Raw genomic sequence first — 14,081 nt, forward strand, 5'->3', positions numbered from 1 at the left:
CTGAATTGTCTGCAAAAATATGCCTGGAGAATAGCTGCAGGGTCACTCATTAAAAAGGATTAGCACCTTCCCCATCTCTTTCATGCATTCAGATACACAGAACTAAAATTGCATGAGCTGTTTCTCTTGTTGTGTACTTTAACTGTTACTCACTATTCCAGGCATCACTCTTTTCCAAATTACCTTCCCATCACTCAGGAGGTCCCCCCCCCTCACCTAATGCATGTTTACAATGCATATTTGCTTCCAAAGGCTGAAGCATGCTGTGCTGTATATGGACCATTTGATAACTTCCTGCATATGAATATTCCCAGCCCTGGAACCAACTAATATGCTACCTATTCCTCTATGTATTTCCTAAGTGCTGTTCATCCATTTGTCTGTGGATGTTTGTACATTATTGAGAAAGCATCCATGGCCTGGACTCTGGATCAAAAAAGCCAGAGAAAATGTCAGCACTGAAACTGTTCAGGGGCCAGAGGCCTGGCTCAAGACGAGATCTGTTGGAGTTTGGATCTGAATGGAGGTTGCAATGCCCTGTTCATGACAGCATTAATTTTAGATCAGCTGAACCAGTTTTCTCCTTGCCAGCCTCTAAAGAAGCATACGCTCGCTCAGCTGTACTTCCCCTTGCTGCCACATTTCAGCACAAAAACACTTTCTGGTGGTTGCAAATGGATGGATGTGATTAGCAGACACATGACACAAATCAAAACATTAAAGGGTTTAGAAAAGCAGGTACAGATTAACATACTGAATTTTCAGGAAACAATGCTGAACCGACACATTGGTAATTTTCTGTTGTCTAGACAAAGTAGGAAATGTCACAAATATATAAAATCAGTGTTGCAAAGGTCATATTTAAAAATAAAAAAGGCCAAATACATCATTATAAACATGGCATGAAATCAAAGCACATGCTCCCCTCTTCTGGATCCCATAGTATTCAACTGCACTATAATCCTGAAACCTATCATGTGTGTGTCCCTGAGATTATACTTCCTCGGGGCATTAGTGGCAGCCAGAGTTAGTTGTTTGTGTATCTTCACTGGCAGCATTCTTAATAAGTGTTTGCTTTGTGTAACAGCATCATCCCTCAATTCATGCTTTTCTTGTGTTTAACTTTGGAGTGAAGTACCACACCCTTGCAGGGTTTTTAAAAATCTGAACAACTCGGAAAACTGGAATTCTGACATAATCCCAACATCACTTTACAAAATTATAGAATGGCCTGGGTTGGAAGGGACTTAAAGAGAGATCATCTAATTCCAACCCTCCTGCTATGGACAGGGACACATTCCACTAGACCAAGCTGCTCAGAGCCCCATACAAGCTGACCTCGAACACTCTCAGGGATGGAGCACCCAGTTTTTCCAGGCAACTTGTTTCAGTGCCACACCACTCTCACAGTTAAATATTTTGTTCCTACTATCTAATCTAAATCTACTCTCTGTCAGTTTAAAGCCATTGCCCCTTGTCCTTGTCCCTACATGCCCATGTAAATAGACTCCATCTTTATTCTAGGCTCTCTTCAGGTGATGAAAGCCAAGGTTTATTTGAAGCGATGCAGGAGTACTGAGCAGAGATACTGCTTTTGCACAACATCTGTAATAGTAGAAACTCAGTATGAGCTTTCTTTAATAGCAATTATAGACATAAAGCTTATTAGATCATCTTTAAAAAGTTTTTTTTTAATTTATATATTTTATTTATTTATTTATCCGAGGGGAGTTTACAGCCTCTGGTAGTAGTGCAGATAACCAGCTCAAAAAATACCATTTCAGTTTCCAGCTGACTTAGTGGCTTAAAGGGCTGAGCTAACAAGGCCAAGGCTATTTTTTGTACGTACTTGCTTCTCTTGGTACCCTCAGCAGTGTTGCCTCAGCAGCTCAGCTCTGTCCTCAGAGAGCTTTGCCAAAGGACAGCCCTGGTGCTGTTCAGCACACAGGGTAGTCTGCAGCCACAGACACTTCAGAGAGGGCAGAGAGTTTCATCAGTTGGGAGCCAGGCAACCCCAGACGAGAATGGTTTGAAAAAATCGCCACCATTAGTAAACTGTCACAAACCAGTCTTTTCACAAGAAGTCTTGTTCACATGATTTCAATTAAGTTCCAACTTTTTATTAAAAAGTTTTAAGCATGTGTGTATATTTACTTAGTTATTGTTTTTTTTTTTGTCATTAATTAATTTGATAGCTACTTTAGGAAGCTTAATACCAAAGCTGTAATACCTTGGTCAGAATTAATTAGTTGTTCACAAAGATTCACATACTCTGAACTTTATTAAGAATGTTTATTATTTTCAAAGTTTAATAACCTTGATTTTAAGTACAAAGCAAAAATCAAAGTATAACACAGGCAACAGCAGTCAGGAATACATCAAAATTCCCCCTTCATTAATGCCACACATTTCCCACTCAGAATTGAAACTTCTTATGGGGGGGGGGGGGTGCGAGGGTGGTCAGCACTATTTCCGTTTCATAAACAAAACCAAGGTACAAAGAGTGCAAGGCTGTAACTGGCTCAATACTACTGGCTAAACAAGTAACAGAAGTACAATCCCCATTACTCAGCCCTCAAGCCCAGGCACTGGAAATTCCCCTCTCCTTTCCTGTCCGTCAAAGGGCGGCAGCCAGTAATGACCGTGCCAGATAAGCTCTTCCCTCCCTGCCATACTTTACCTCTTGCAGGTCCCAGAACGGGGACAGCGCGGCCTGCGTTCCCCCGGCTGCAGCTAGCCCACAGCTCCGTGTCCTCATGCAGCTAGTGGTATTTACCACAGACGAGGAGAGCCCTGAGTACGTCAAACACGTACATGGCTTTATTTCGGACTGAGGGAACCGAGGACTAACATCTATAGGATAAGAAGGCAAACAGAAGGCCAAACGTCGCCCTCGGGGCCTTCCAGACCTCTCTCCAAGCGGAGCCCAAAGGGAACAAGTCCCTGTCCTCAACCTGCACCGCACCGGAGCCCCCCAGAGCAGCCCCGCCTCCGGGGAAAGCTCCCGAGCGCACACAGCCGACCAGGCCCCGGCACGCGGCGCTAGCAGCGATCAGGACAAGCGAAAGCTACTTAACAGCCCCCCTCGGCGAAGCAGGTCCCGGCACAGCGGGAGCGGCAGCCCGGGACGGGCCCGGCCCGGCCCCCCGGGACCCGCTCTCTCTTGCGCGTCGGGGGCCCGTCTGCGCATGTGCGAGCGGCACGGGCACACCCCCTCCCCCCCACCCCACCGGCCGTCCCTGGCTGTACCACTGTGTGCCCAACGTATGGGTAGAGGCAAATGAGAGCAGACACCTCTGCGGCCCTCAGCCCCGCCTGGGACTCGTCATTGAGAATTCTGTTCTCTTCTCGAGCATATGGGTGCCCTCCAAAGTCGCTTCTCAACCAGTTCTCGCACGCGATGCACCCCAACTTCACCCGGGGATGTGCTGTGGTACATGCCGCTCCCAGCTGATTCGGTGGCTTGACGAAACCATCGCGCTCAGGACAGGGGGAACCACGGTGCCGGAGGGGGGCACACATTATTGCGCGAGGGGCCGAGCGGCGCTCTGGGGAAGGCAGGCGCACTGTAGCACCGGGGCGGTCACCAGCACCGGTGGGCGGGCGGCGCCGCCGCACGGAGCTCCGCGTCCCCGTGCCGCCGCGTGTCCGCTCCCCTGCCCGTCCCATTGGCAGGGTGCGGCCGCTCCCCCCCGCGCCCTCCCCTCCGCCGCCTTCCCAGTGGTGCCGCCCGGCTCCAGCTGACCGGCCTGGAATCCCGGCCGGTAGCCGCGCGCCCCCCGCCCGTTGCCGCCCCGCGCCCCGGCCCCACCATGGGAGACGCCGGCAGCGAGCGCAGCAAGGCGCCCAGCCTGCCCCCGCGCTGCCCCTGCGGCTTCTGGGGGTGAGCCGGGCCCGGGGCTGGGCTGGGGCGGGGAGGGACGGAGGGGGGCGGGGGGGCCGCGGCCGGTCGTTGGGGGGAAACGGGATGGGTCGTAACCCCCGACGCTGGCGGTCGCGGGGGCCGAGTCTGCAGCTCGCCGCGGGGAGGGGGCAGCCTCGGACCCCTGCCGGGCGGGCTGCGGGGGTTCCCCCCCCTTCGGAAGAGGGATGTCTCCGGGCCTGTGGGTGCTGGGTCCCGAGGGTCCTGGACCGCGGTGTCGGCTGCGGCCGCTGGCGTAGAGACAGCGGGTGCACCGCAGGGAGGCGGCTGCGCTGCCCGTGGGCGCGGATGGGGGAGGGGGTACCGAAGACGCCCGCGGCCCCCCCCGGACACCGCGGCCTTCCCGGCAGCTCGGCGGGGGAGGCCTGACCGCTTCCCCAGGCACGCAGGTTTCCTGGAGAGGCCCCCCATCCTCTAGGGCTGCGGGCTGCGCTCCCGGGCCTGCCTTTAGCTCCTCAAAGGCGCAGATGAGTAATGCGGGCCCCTGGGTGCCCTGACGGGTGTCCCTGACGGGTGTCCCTGACACACCCCTGTCCTGTGCCCGGGAACGGGGAGCTGTCGCTGCAATTCACGCAGGGCAAAATAACTAATGAGAGAAAAAAACTAGGGACAAAAACATACTTCTTTCTCCACCTTATGAAAGCGAAGTGATTCATAATAGATAAGGCCCTTTTTAGCTGCTTGCTGATACCCTTTTAGGAAGAAGGAAGTAGGGGTCATTCCTGTTTGCCAAAGGTGAAAAAGAAAGAGTAAATCTGTTCCTTCCTAAACTACCACCTCTAGGGTCGTGTCTGTTGAACATGTTCTGTTACTGATTTTTTTTTTTTTTTTAATAAGTTGTATCATGTGAGATGGTATTCTAGCAGATACACATAATCATAAAATTTCTTTAGTGTCTGTCACAGCAACATTAGTCCCTAATATTCTTATTTATAGAAAAATCATAGAGTATGTGACTAAATAGACTTTTGAGGGTCCACCTGAGATTTACACTTGTCTGTGATTGTACCTTCTTGGGATTTATGTCATGCAATTTAAGGTAATCTGTGGAAGTGGAGGCTGAGAGAAGAAAGATGCAATAAGAGTGATTTAGTGATGCCACTGTATGTTTGGTTGGTTCATTGGATTGGCAGAATTTTAAAGGAAATCCCATTTTTTAGTTTTGACAGAAGCCTGAATTGCAACAAATGCCATGGCCCTGTTGGGAGTGATCTTGCAAGACAGATTATAAATATATAGTAAATTATTTTGTTTATTTTTGTTTTGTTAGGCTTCCATATTTGGGTCTGATATTTTTTGTGAAGTACAAGGTTTTGCTATCTCTAATGCAATGTACTGACTTCTGTGACATGATACTTATGGGAGAACCATAGAAAGTTGAAAGTGAACTTTTTCTTTGGGCTTGACTTCTTAGCTAGTTCAGCATGTTTTGATAATGAGAAGAAAATCTGGTGCTTTGTGTTCAAGGATCTGCTTAATGGTTACAGGAGGCTCTCAAGAAAACCCATTGCCTTTAAAGCTGATTTTCTTTAAACATGCTTCCCTTGCACAAGCAGATATCAAGTGGTATTTTTTTACCCTCCCCTTTTTTTCCCTTCAGAGTGCCATCCGTGCAGGGGTGTTTTTGTATGATAATTTTGAAAGACAGCAGTGTGGAACAAAACCCTCACTTTTTCCACTAATAAAGTGAGTGAATTAGCCTATTTTTCATCTCTAAGTTTCTGCCAGGTGCATTTCAATACACAAAGTGGCAAACTAAGTATCTATTTTTCCACTTTAAAAAACAGTGCTGTCAGTTTCCAGAGTTGATTGCTGTACTTTTCAGTCCTGGAAAAGCTTAAGTGACTACATGACCTTATTTACCTAGGCCTTGCTAGTGCTTGAATGGATTGTCTGGTAAATCAGTGCAGATGTGCCTTTCTATTGAAGTTGCATTGTCAGGAGTTCGTAAGGAGTTAGAGTTTTATGCCAGCTTTCTGAAGAAACTAAGTTGTGATAGCAGAAAGACTTATATTTGTGTGAAGTTGAAATTCTGCTGCTCTAGATTTAAACTAAGGTTCCTAGTGCAATCCTTGCTCTAGCTAGGGTTATGACTTGTTTTAAAACATATTTTAAGACAGCATCTTACCTGTGACTTTCAGCTTAATGTCTATCAAGTCATGTTTTGGAACAACAGGGCCAGGACATTTAAAGCTATGAAAAGTTAAGAAACTAGTAATTTGATGTAATAGTTTCCATTGAATTTGTAAATAAGGCAGTGTAGAGGAATAGTATTACTTTATGTTTTTGGGTCCCTGTCAGTGCAATGGTTGAGAACCCTTTCAGAGTTCTTGAGTGAGCCCAAGCCAGGTAAGCAGCAGAGCAATTTTGTGTCTGGGGATCAAACAATAAAGTCTAGATTTTACCAAGTATAAAAGATGATGCCTTTGTTTTTTAAAATTGATTTTATGTAATGCTTACAGGACTGTTTGTAGTAAGATACATACTTTCTACAGTAAGCCACAAGGACAGGAAATATTAAGGAAAAGGCTGAAAGAAGTATTAAAATTGAAGTAAGCTGTGGGTTACTGTGCTAAAGCTTGCCCATTGGTTGAACAGGGATAGAAGTAGCTCCAGAGGCACGTGTTGATAGTGATGGCATGCAAAGAGATTACAGGAGCAGACTAGTATGTACTATTGCATTGAAGTTGGAGGGGTTCTTCTTTTGGAAGACTTGGGTTTATATTAGAAATTCAGATCCTCTAGGTTTCAGGAATCTCTAGAGACTGGAAAACTACTTAACTCTTGATGTTTCAAGATCTAAGAGACTGAAAAATGAACGGCTGAAAGAAGATACTTTTGAGTGAGGTTGTTAAGAACTTCTGAAACATCTGCTTAAGGTCAACAACTAACATTTTCTTGCCTTTTGTTGAAGATCACGGAATCCATCCTTAAATCTGCTGTTTCACCCTTCTTTTTAGAATCTCCAGTCTGTCATTTCTGCTTGAGTAAAGTTAAAATGGAGCTGAGATGATCTTTATATTTTACAGAATCATTTCACTTACCCAGATAATCTCAATTGGGAAACCTCATCAGTATTCATGTTATTTATGAAAAATTCGTACAACTTAGTGTTTGGAAATATTTTGCTCCCCTTTCTCCCTATTTTTATATCTTCAACTGCAGTCATTAGCAACTATCTCACTATTTATTGGTATAGTCTTAGTGTACAAGGATTGGAAAGGGTTCAGTATGCAAGTTATTTTAGATTTCTTCATCTAAAATAGGCTGTATTCAACTTCTGATTCTTATGACCTGGAAAAATGCTTTCTTATTTTCCTGGTTAACAGACCAGAGAATCATAGAATCATGTAATGTTTATTTTTTCTTAGACTGCTGGACTTCAGAAGCCTTTCCCTTATGGTGTATATGAACTCAAGGTTGAAGATTTTAGAAATACATGGAAATATTACTGGATGTATTATATTTCAGTTAAGCTTTTTTGCTTATTAGAGATGAGGCTGATTCTTTAATGACCTACATGTTGGCAATTCACTTTTGACTTCTGAAGATCTCTATGATGGTTTCACTCACAAGTGAAACCATCAGAGGGCTGGATATACTACTGTTAAATGGTTATATGCATAGAAGGGACTTGTAAGCTGGTGGTAGCATATACTGTGAAAAGAGTATGTCAGAGAGGGTAATACTTTTACAGTTCTATTTGTACTGTAGTGATTGCTACTTATCTTTTTTATTGTCCAGATTGATACCATACCACTGCGTTTAGTGCCTTAAAACCAGAAAAGAAGGAAATATGTTAATAGACATGAAACAAATGAATTCCATTCTTGAAATGGTATCAGCCAGCAGGAAATTGATTGAAAACACAGTATGATTAGTTTAATCTCATCTTAGTTCTGGCAACTATAAGGTACTGTGGTCAGCTAAAACCGATAGCAATATTATTTGAGAACATGCCGGCAGGGCTTTTGCAGGATGTTGCCATTTGGTCTGCCTTTTTCTGACACTGCATGCATCATATGTGTGATGAGACAATATGCCCCAAGCATTCTGTGCAGGCCCAATTCAGAGTTTATTTCTGAGTCTGGATTTTCTAGTCACTTATGTATCATCAGATGCTTGCCATGCCAATCTGGCTCTTTCCTCAATTTTGTTTGCTAAAATTAAACATTTGATCAAATGGTGAATCATTTAACTTAAGCATGGTGAGTTTGTGAGTGTATATCACCAAAGCTTGCTTTTAGCATCTAAACAAACAATGGTTATATATATGTGCTGTTTAGAAGCCTCTTTTCTGACTAGTCTTTTCTTTACTTTTTTTGGTGATTACTTCTATTCATTCCATAGGAACTCTCAGTGTTCCTTTTTAATAAACACTGCCGTTTTAATAAACACTGTCTCATTTCACAGTATAGGTCATCATGAATGCATAATGCCTCCCTAAACCTAATTTTGCTTTAATTGTTGTTGCAAACTCACATAGATGTTCCTAAATGAAGCTTGAGTAAACTGCTGAAATATGTATCTTTCCCTCCGAGAATCTGTTTTCACTGGGCTTGGATCAGGCAGTTCCTTAGCCGGGCTTTCACTGGCTGGCACTTTGGATCAGAGTAAGCAGTGAATTTGTCGGTTTATGTGAGACAGTGTACTCTATTTTGCTCTTAAGTTAAGACTAAAAATACTTTAATACTGTAATTTTTTAATATTATGCATGAACTTATACTCTGTTAAATTTATGGGTAAAAGAACTTGAAGCAGTTTATATTTAAATCCAGCATTAACTGCTGTAATAATATATCTATTGGTGCATTGCACAAATAGAAGTGATGGATTATTTAACTGAGAAACAAAGACTCTGATGAGAAATTGATTTATTTACAACTTTCTTACAGAGTGCTACAGTGTATGATAAGAGATATTGGACAGGCACTGAAATTATTTGTTTAGATCCTAATTTTAGACGTGTCGTGGTAGAGAATTATGAGATGGAGAAGCTTCTGTCTGAGGAGAGATTGGTGGTGAGGAATTGAGCTTTGTCATGTTCCCTGTTTGATTAAAAATATGCAGGATAAAGAATGATAAATTGTGATTTCCCTCAGTCATAATGCAACTAGAAGGACGTATCAAAGTCAAAAGGTTTAAATTTTATCCACTTTTTTGTACAGTGAGCTGTTGCCTCTTGCAACTGCAGTTGCAAGGTACCACATTTTTGCTAAGTTTTCCATTTGCTGTAGAAGCTTACCTTGTGAAATGGGGCTTATTTGCACTTGAAGTAACAGCAGATGAACTGGATGTAATACTTTTAACTGTAATAAACTCTTTTCTAGGAATGTGAAAACAATGCTTTCATTTGCAGTACTTAATAGAGTAGACAAAACAGAAAGGAGATTTTCTTATTTTATGAAAACCAGCTGTTCTGGATCAGACCAAAGATACATCCAACCCTATTTTTGATTAAGGTGATAAGTGATGCTGAGGGAACAAGCATAAGGACAGAGCAAGCATGCAGTGATGCTTATCTTGGTATACCTCCTTTGCTTCTAGCAGTCTGACATAAGGTTGTTCTCTGTTTTATAGATTTACAGCTTAGTAGGTCTTACCTATTTTTCATTAAATTTGCCTAATGAATTAGTTAGGCCATATATACTCTTGACCCTTAAAATGTCCTGCAGGAAGACATTCCATAATTTAACCATTCTCAATGTGGGGAAAAAAAAGTAATTGATTTTGTATCCTTTAAACTTGCTGTGTGATAATTCTAAGGAGTGAATAAATTCAAACAGCTGGTGTATGAGGGCGTTTTATTTAAGAAGATCCAAAAATAGGCCTGCTTGATTAAAAATGTCTGTTAACTTAGTGCAGCCAGAAATTGAGAAAAAAGTCCTTTTGCTTAAATAATGAATTGATTCAAAATCTGTATATAAAAAGTTTTATAAATACTTTCTAATATTAAATGGGGACAGGCATATCCAGTATCTTTTAACCTAATTGTAACTTCCTCATCAGTCAGAATGAAATTCACTATTGTAGCTGCTGTTCTTACAAGTGGAACAAACAAGGAAGAAGTAGATTGTCCTCTTTTTTGAACTTGGAGGAGTTAAAAGTTACTGTGTTAGGTTACCTTCCCAGTTTCTGTCTTCCTGTGTGACAGAATCTTATCATGTCTTCTGTAAGCTGTGATTAGTCAAAGCTATTACTATTTGGGCATTGCTGGCAATTTTTCCACAGTTAGTGCTAGGAAATATCTGTCTTAAGGATAATTAGTAAAATGTTCAAATGTTGTATGGTACCATTATGTGTTTTGTATAATGCTTCATTTTGATGAAGATGCTTTTGGTTCTCGAAAGTTTCTGATGGTAAGCCCAGTCAGTCAGAGGGTTATAATATAGATATCAGTTTTGGGGAAATATTGCTGCTGATTTTAATTCCATAAATTTCAAACAGTTTACCACTTCTGTTGAAATTTGGTGTTAATGTTGTTGCTGCATGTTGGACAGCAAATAGGTGGAAGCCTCACGACTCAGTATTTCTTTTAACGTGTTGAAATCAGTCATGCAAAGCATTCACTAGAGAGAATGATACTTGATTTATGTATTTATTGGAGATGTCTGGTTTTGACTTGAATGTTTTCACTAATGTGCTATGCCATTACTGGATTTTAATTTCTTTTTAAATTTGAAGTTAGTGCATATAAATAGGCACAGGCTTTCTTTACAGCCAGTGGGTAAAAATTATAAATGTGATATACTTGCTCAGCCAATTACTGCTTGTATTCTTTGAAGCTAAAAATTGTGTTCATGTGTCTCCTCAAATATGCAACCCTGACTGATGTAATTAACATTGTACTTCAAAAGTTAAAACAAATGTTTTGAGAGTGTTGGATGGTATTTGATCTTGATTATGTTGAAACCCTTATTTGGGATAAGATAAACTTCATATTCACTTTAGGCTGGTAAATTCCATTGATATTTTCTCCCTCTTTTTTCCTCCTTTTTAAACTGAAGTGTCAGAAATATTTTCTGTCTATTTTGAACAGGCAGGGCTCACTAGGATGGAGTCCCCTCTTTGCTTTTGGAAGAATTGAAAATTAGGCCGTAGCTGCAGTATGAATCAACTTCTCTTGATGATAGATCTGTGAAGAAACTTAGGTTAGAGTAGCTACAGATATTAAAATGGCATCTCCTCAGACACTGAGAAGGCCACATAACAAAATATTGTTGAACATACCATATGCATTGAATAATACATGGTTCTGACAAATGAAACATTTTTGTGAATGACCACAATGGTTTCAGGCTGTGGAAATGACATTAATGTACAGAAGTAGTGGGTTGGTATTTTTAGGTTCTGCAAAAATGCCCAATCATTATCTTCTAATTTAAGATTTTGATGTAAAGCTATTTTTGTAATAGAGATGGGTCTTTTGTTTGAAATGGTGGAAAGTTTTTGTACTTAAAGAGTATGGGGTTAAACTTTTTTTTTTTTTTGACACTTTTTTGAAATCTTGAATGTCAGACAATGTCTTGTAATGCATAGCTCTATTAACTCTAAATTATTCCTTACCTGTATTCAGGAAAATACAGTAGTTGAAGAGTTGCAGTATTCCATGAGGAGAAGGAAGATGTTCACAGTTGTGTGTTCAGTTTCTGTTTATAGCATCTGACTAGTAGCATGGTGGTAAGGGCAGTACTTGCCTGTACAGAGAAGTTGTGTTAGAAAATTGTTGATGGATTTTTACACTTAGTGTGTCATCTGGCATCCTCCCTGCAGCAGAGAGTGCTGCTCCATGCTATGTATGAAAGACTTTTAGGTATCCTGTTTGATTCCATCTGTTTAATCTGGCCACCATTTTCATGCTCTGAACTTGAACAATATAAGTCAATGCAAAGAAGATAAATTTCAGTTTGTACATTTTGTAGTATTTTTATTAGTGATTTAAGGAAGTTTATTTCTAATATTACATTCATCAGTTATGTCCTTTTAATAAGTGTACTTTGGCTAGTGTTGGATTTCCAATGTTTGTGTGGTGTAAATTAGAGACTAACTGAAAGTAACGAAAAATTTTCAATGGAGATAAACACTGGTTTTCCTAAAATAATTTTAATAAGCAGTCAGACAAACAGAGAAAAAGAGTTTGGTTGATGATTACTGTCTTTAGTTTTTGACTCTTTAGATTATATAGTGTCTAACATTGGGTGAGTTGTTTATTTGAAGGCCTGTCTTAGTAATGTATATGTTTAACTTCTGCTTGGTTGAATGTACTGTTTAAGTTGAAAGTCCTATTTAAATACTAAGCATCAGTGGAAGGGGGAGGAGAAAGGAGCACAATACTTGATTTGAAGCAGTGTTTGAAAGAACGAAAAGCAGGCTGGTTTCATGGTAACCACCAAGTTGTGCCCTTGGAAAAGCAAAATCCAAAGTCATGTCCTCATTGGCTTATTGCTAAAAGACAACTGTCCTTCACAATATGACTGTTTCTGACATCAACTCTGTTGCCATAACTGTCACATTTTTATTTCTAATGGTTATATTCAGAGGTGTCTCAGAGGAAGCTGCATATGTAAAGTATGCAAAATGCTGTCATTTAGCGAGAATGCCTCAGTACTGGAAATTGTATTGTCCTCTAACTATTGATTAGATGCTATTTTGGTCCAAAATAATGTCAATATTAAGGAGCCTGGCTTTTTCATAAATCAAGTGTCTTTGAAACTTTTCTTTAAAAAGTATCCACTATTACCGAGTGAAATGCATTTTTTTACCTGAAGCAAGAAGAGTTCTAGGTTGGGTATTGCTGACACCAGTTTGCAGGACGAGTTGTTAGTAATGCTTGTTCATTGTTTAATGCCGTACTGTTACCTTTTTCTTAGTAATCTCCTTCAGTGAACTAATGGACAATAATGGTTTCCAAAATTGTCCAGGTGTTAACAAATGCTTGCTTATTCATACAGATAGGTTTCAAATGTTCCCCTGAATTGTTAACATGTTTATCAATTAAAAATCTATTCATTTCTATTTTTAGCATAAACTTTTGACTGTGTACTTCTATGAAGGAATTAAACAATTATCATATAGCACGTTTCCATAATGAAGATTCTCTCCAATTTTAATTTGCAAGCATGCTAGTATAATTACTCCATTTTAATAGGAAAAGAGCATTGTAATTTAAACTTTTTAAATGCTCAGAATTTAAAAAAAATTAAAATACATTTTAAATGCTTTAAAGAAGCTGAAATATTGTTTCTTTTTATTTTTGTACACAGATGTGTGGATGAACGATCATTTTTGCTATAACTTATAAAGGGCTTTTAGGATTAGTCCATATATACTCAGTACCTTCCCTGAGTGCTGACTCATTTTTGAACTTTTGAAAGAAAGCAATTAGCAATAATATTTATGCACTTCAAATATATTTTTCTTGGCATTGAGACTTTGTGATTAGTATGTCTTGGCAAAATAATTGAAATTAAACTTGCCTTGGAAATAATAATTAACATGAAGCAGGTTGACTCATTTTATTTAGGAAAGTGGACTAACTCTGCTGCTTGTTAACTCCTGGTGTTGTCAAATACGTGGAGTATTTGCGATACTCCTAGCATATCTATTTTGGAGTATAATTCTTTTCCAGAATCTAACATCAAATTAGATGTTAGAATGCCTCTGCATATAGTGTTGAATATCACTATAAGTTCTTGTCTTATTTTGACTGTAGTTTATTAGCAGTTGTTTTATTTAGGACACTGGATGTGTTCATGTTTAACATTTTCTTGGGTACTGCTTTAGACGTTATGCTTTAATGCTGATTTTTTTTTTTGAGACATCTGTTTATTACAAGACTTTAGAGACTATAAACCCATAAAGGTATGGGTAATAGGATGTTAATTTTTAATAAAAGTCCCCTTCTTAGATTTAAGTTTGGAAAGGATTTATTGCTATTTCTGTTGCTGATACACTGTGTGACTGTTAGCCCATGCTTTTCTCTGCATGGACTCTCTCTGTTTTCATTTGTGAATCATATATCCCTCTTCATTAAATTCCACACTGCTTTACGAGCCTTGAATGAGGGATGTTGTAGCAAGGAGTATTTTCATTTAAAAACAGGTGTTTGTTTTAAATCAAAACTTGCTGTAGGACAATATTGACCCATTGACATGTTGTT

General features: G+C 40.4%; 1 protein-coding gene across 1 annotated transcript in view; it reads left to right on the plus strand.

Annotated features, from left to right (window-relative positions):
* Positions 1–3,551: 3,551 nt before the first annotated feature.
* Positions 3,552–14,081, plus strand: part of ZFAND3 (zinc finger AN1-type containing 3) — a 133,409-nt gene continuing 122,879 nt past the window's right edge. Inside the window, exon 1 of the mRNA XM_068185480.1 lies at positions 3,552–3,883. Within this exon, the coding sequence (XP_068041581.1) occupies positions 3,813–3,883 (71 nt within the window). The 5' untranslated portion in view covers positions 3,552–3,812. The remainder of the gene's footprint in view (positions 3,884–14,081) is intronic.

The sequence above is a fragment of the Anomalospiza imberbis genome, chromosome 3 (assembly GCF_031753505.1).
Source record: "Anomalospiza imberbis isolate Cuckoo-Finch-1a 21T00152 chromosome 3, ASM3175350v1, whole genome shotgun sequence".
Classification (NCBI taxonomy): Eukaryota; Metazoa; Chordata; class Aves; order Passeriformes; family Viduidae; genus Anomalospiza; species Anomalospiza imberbis.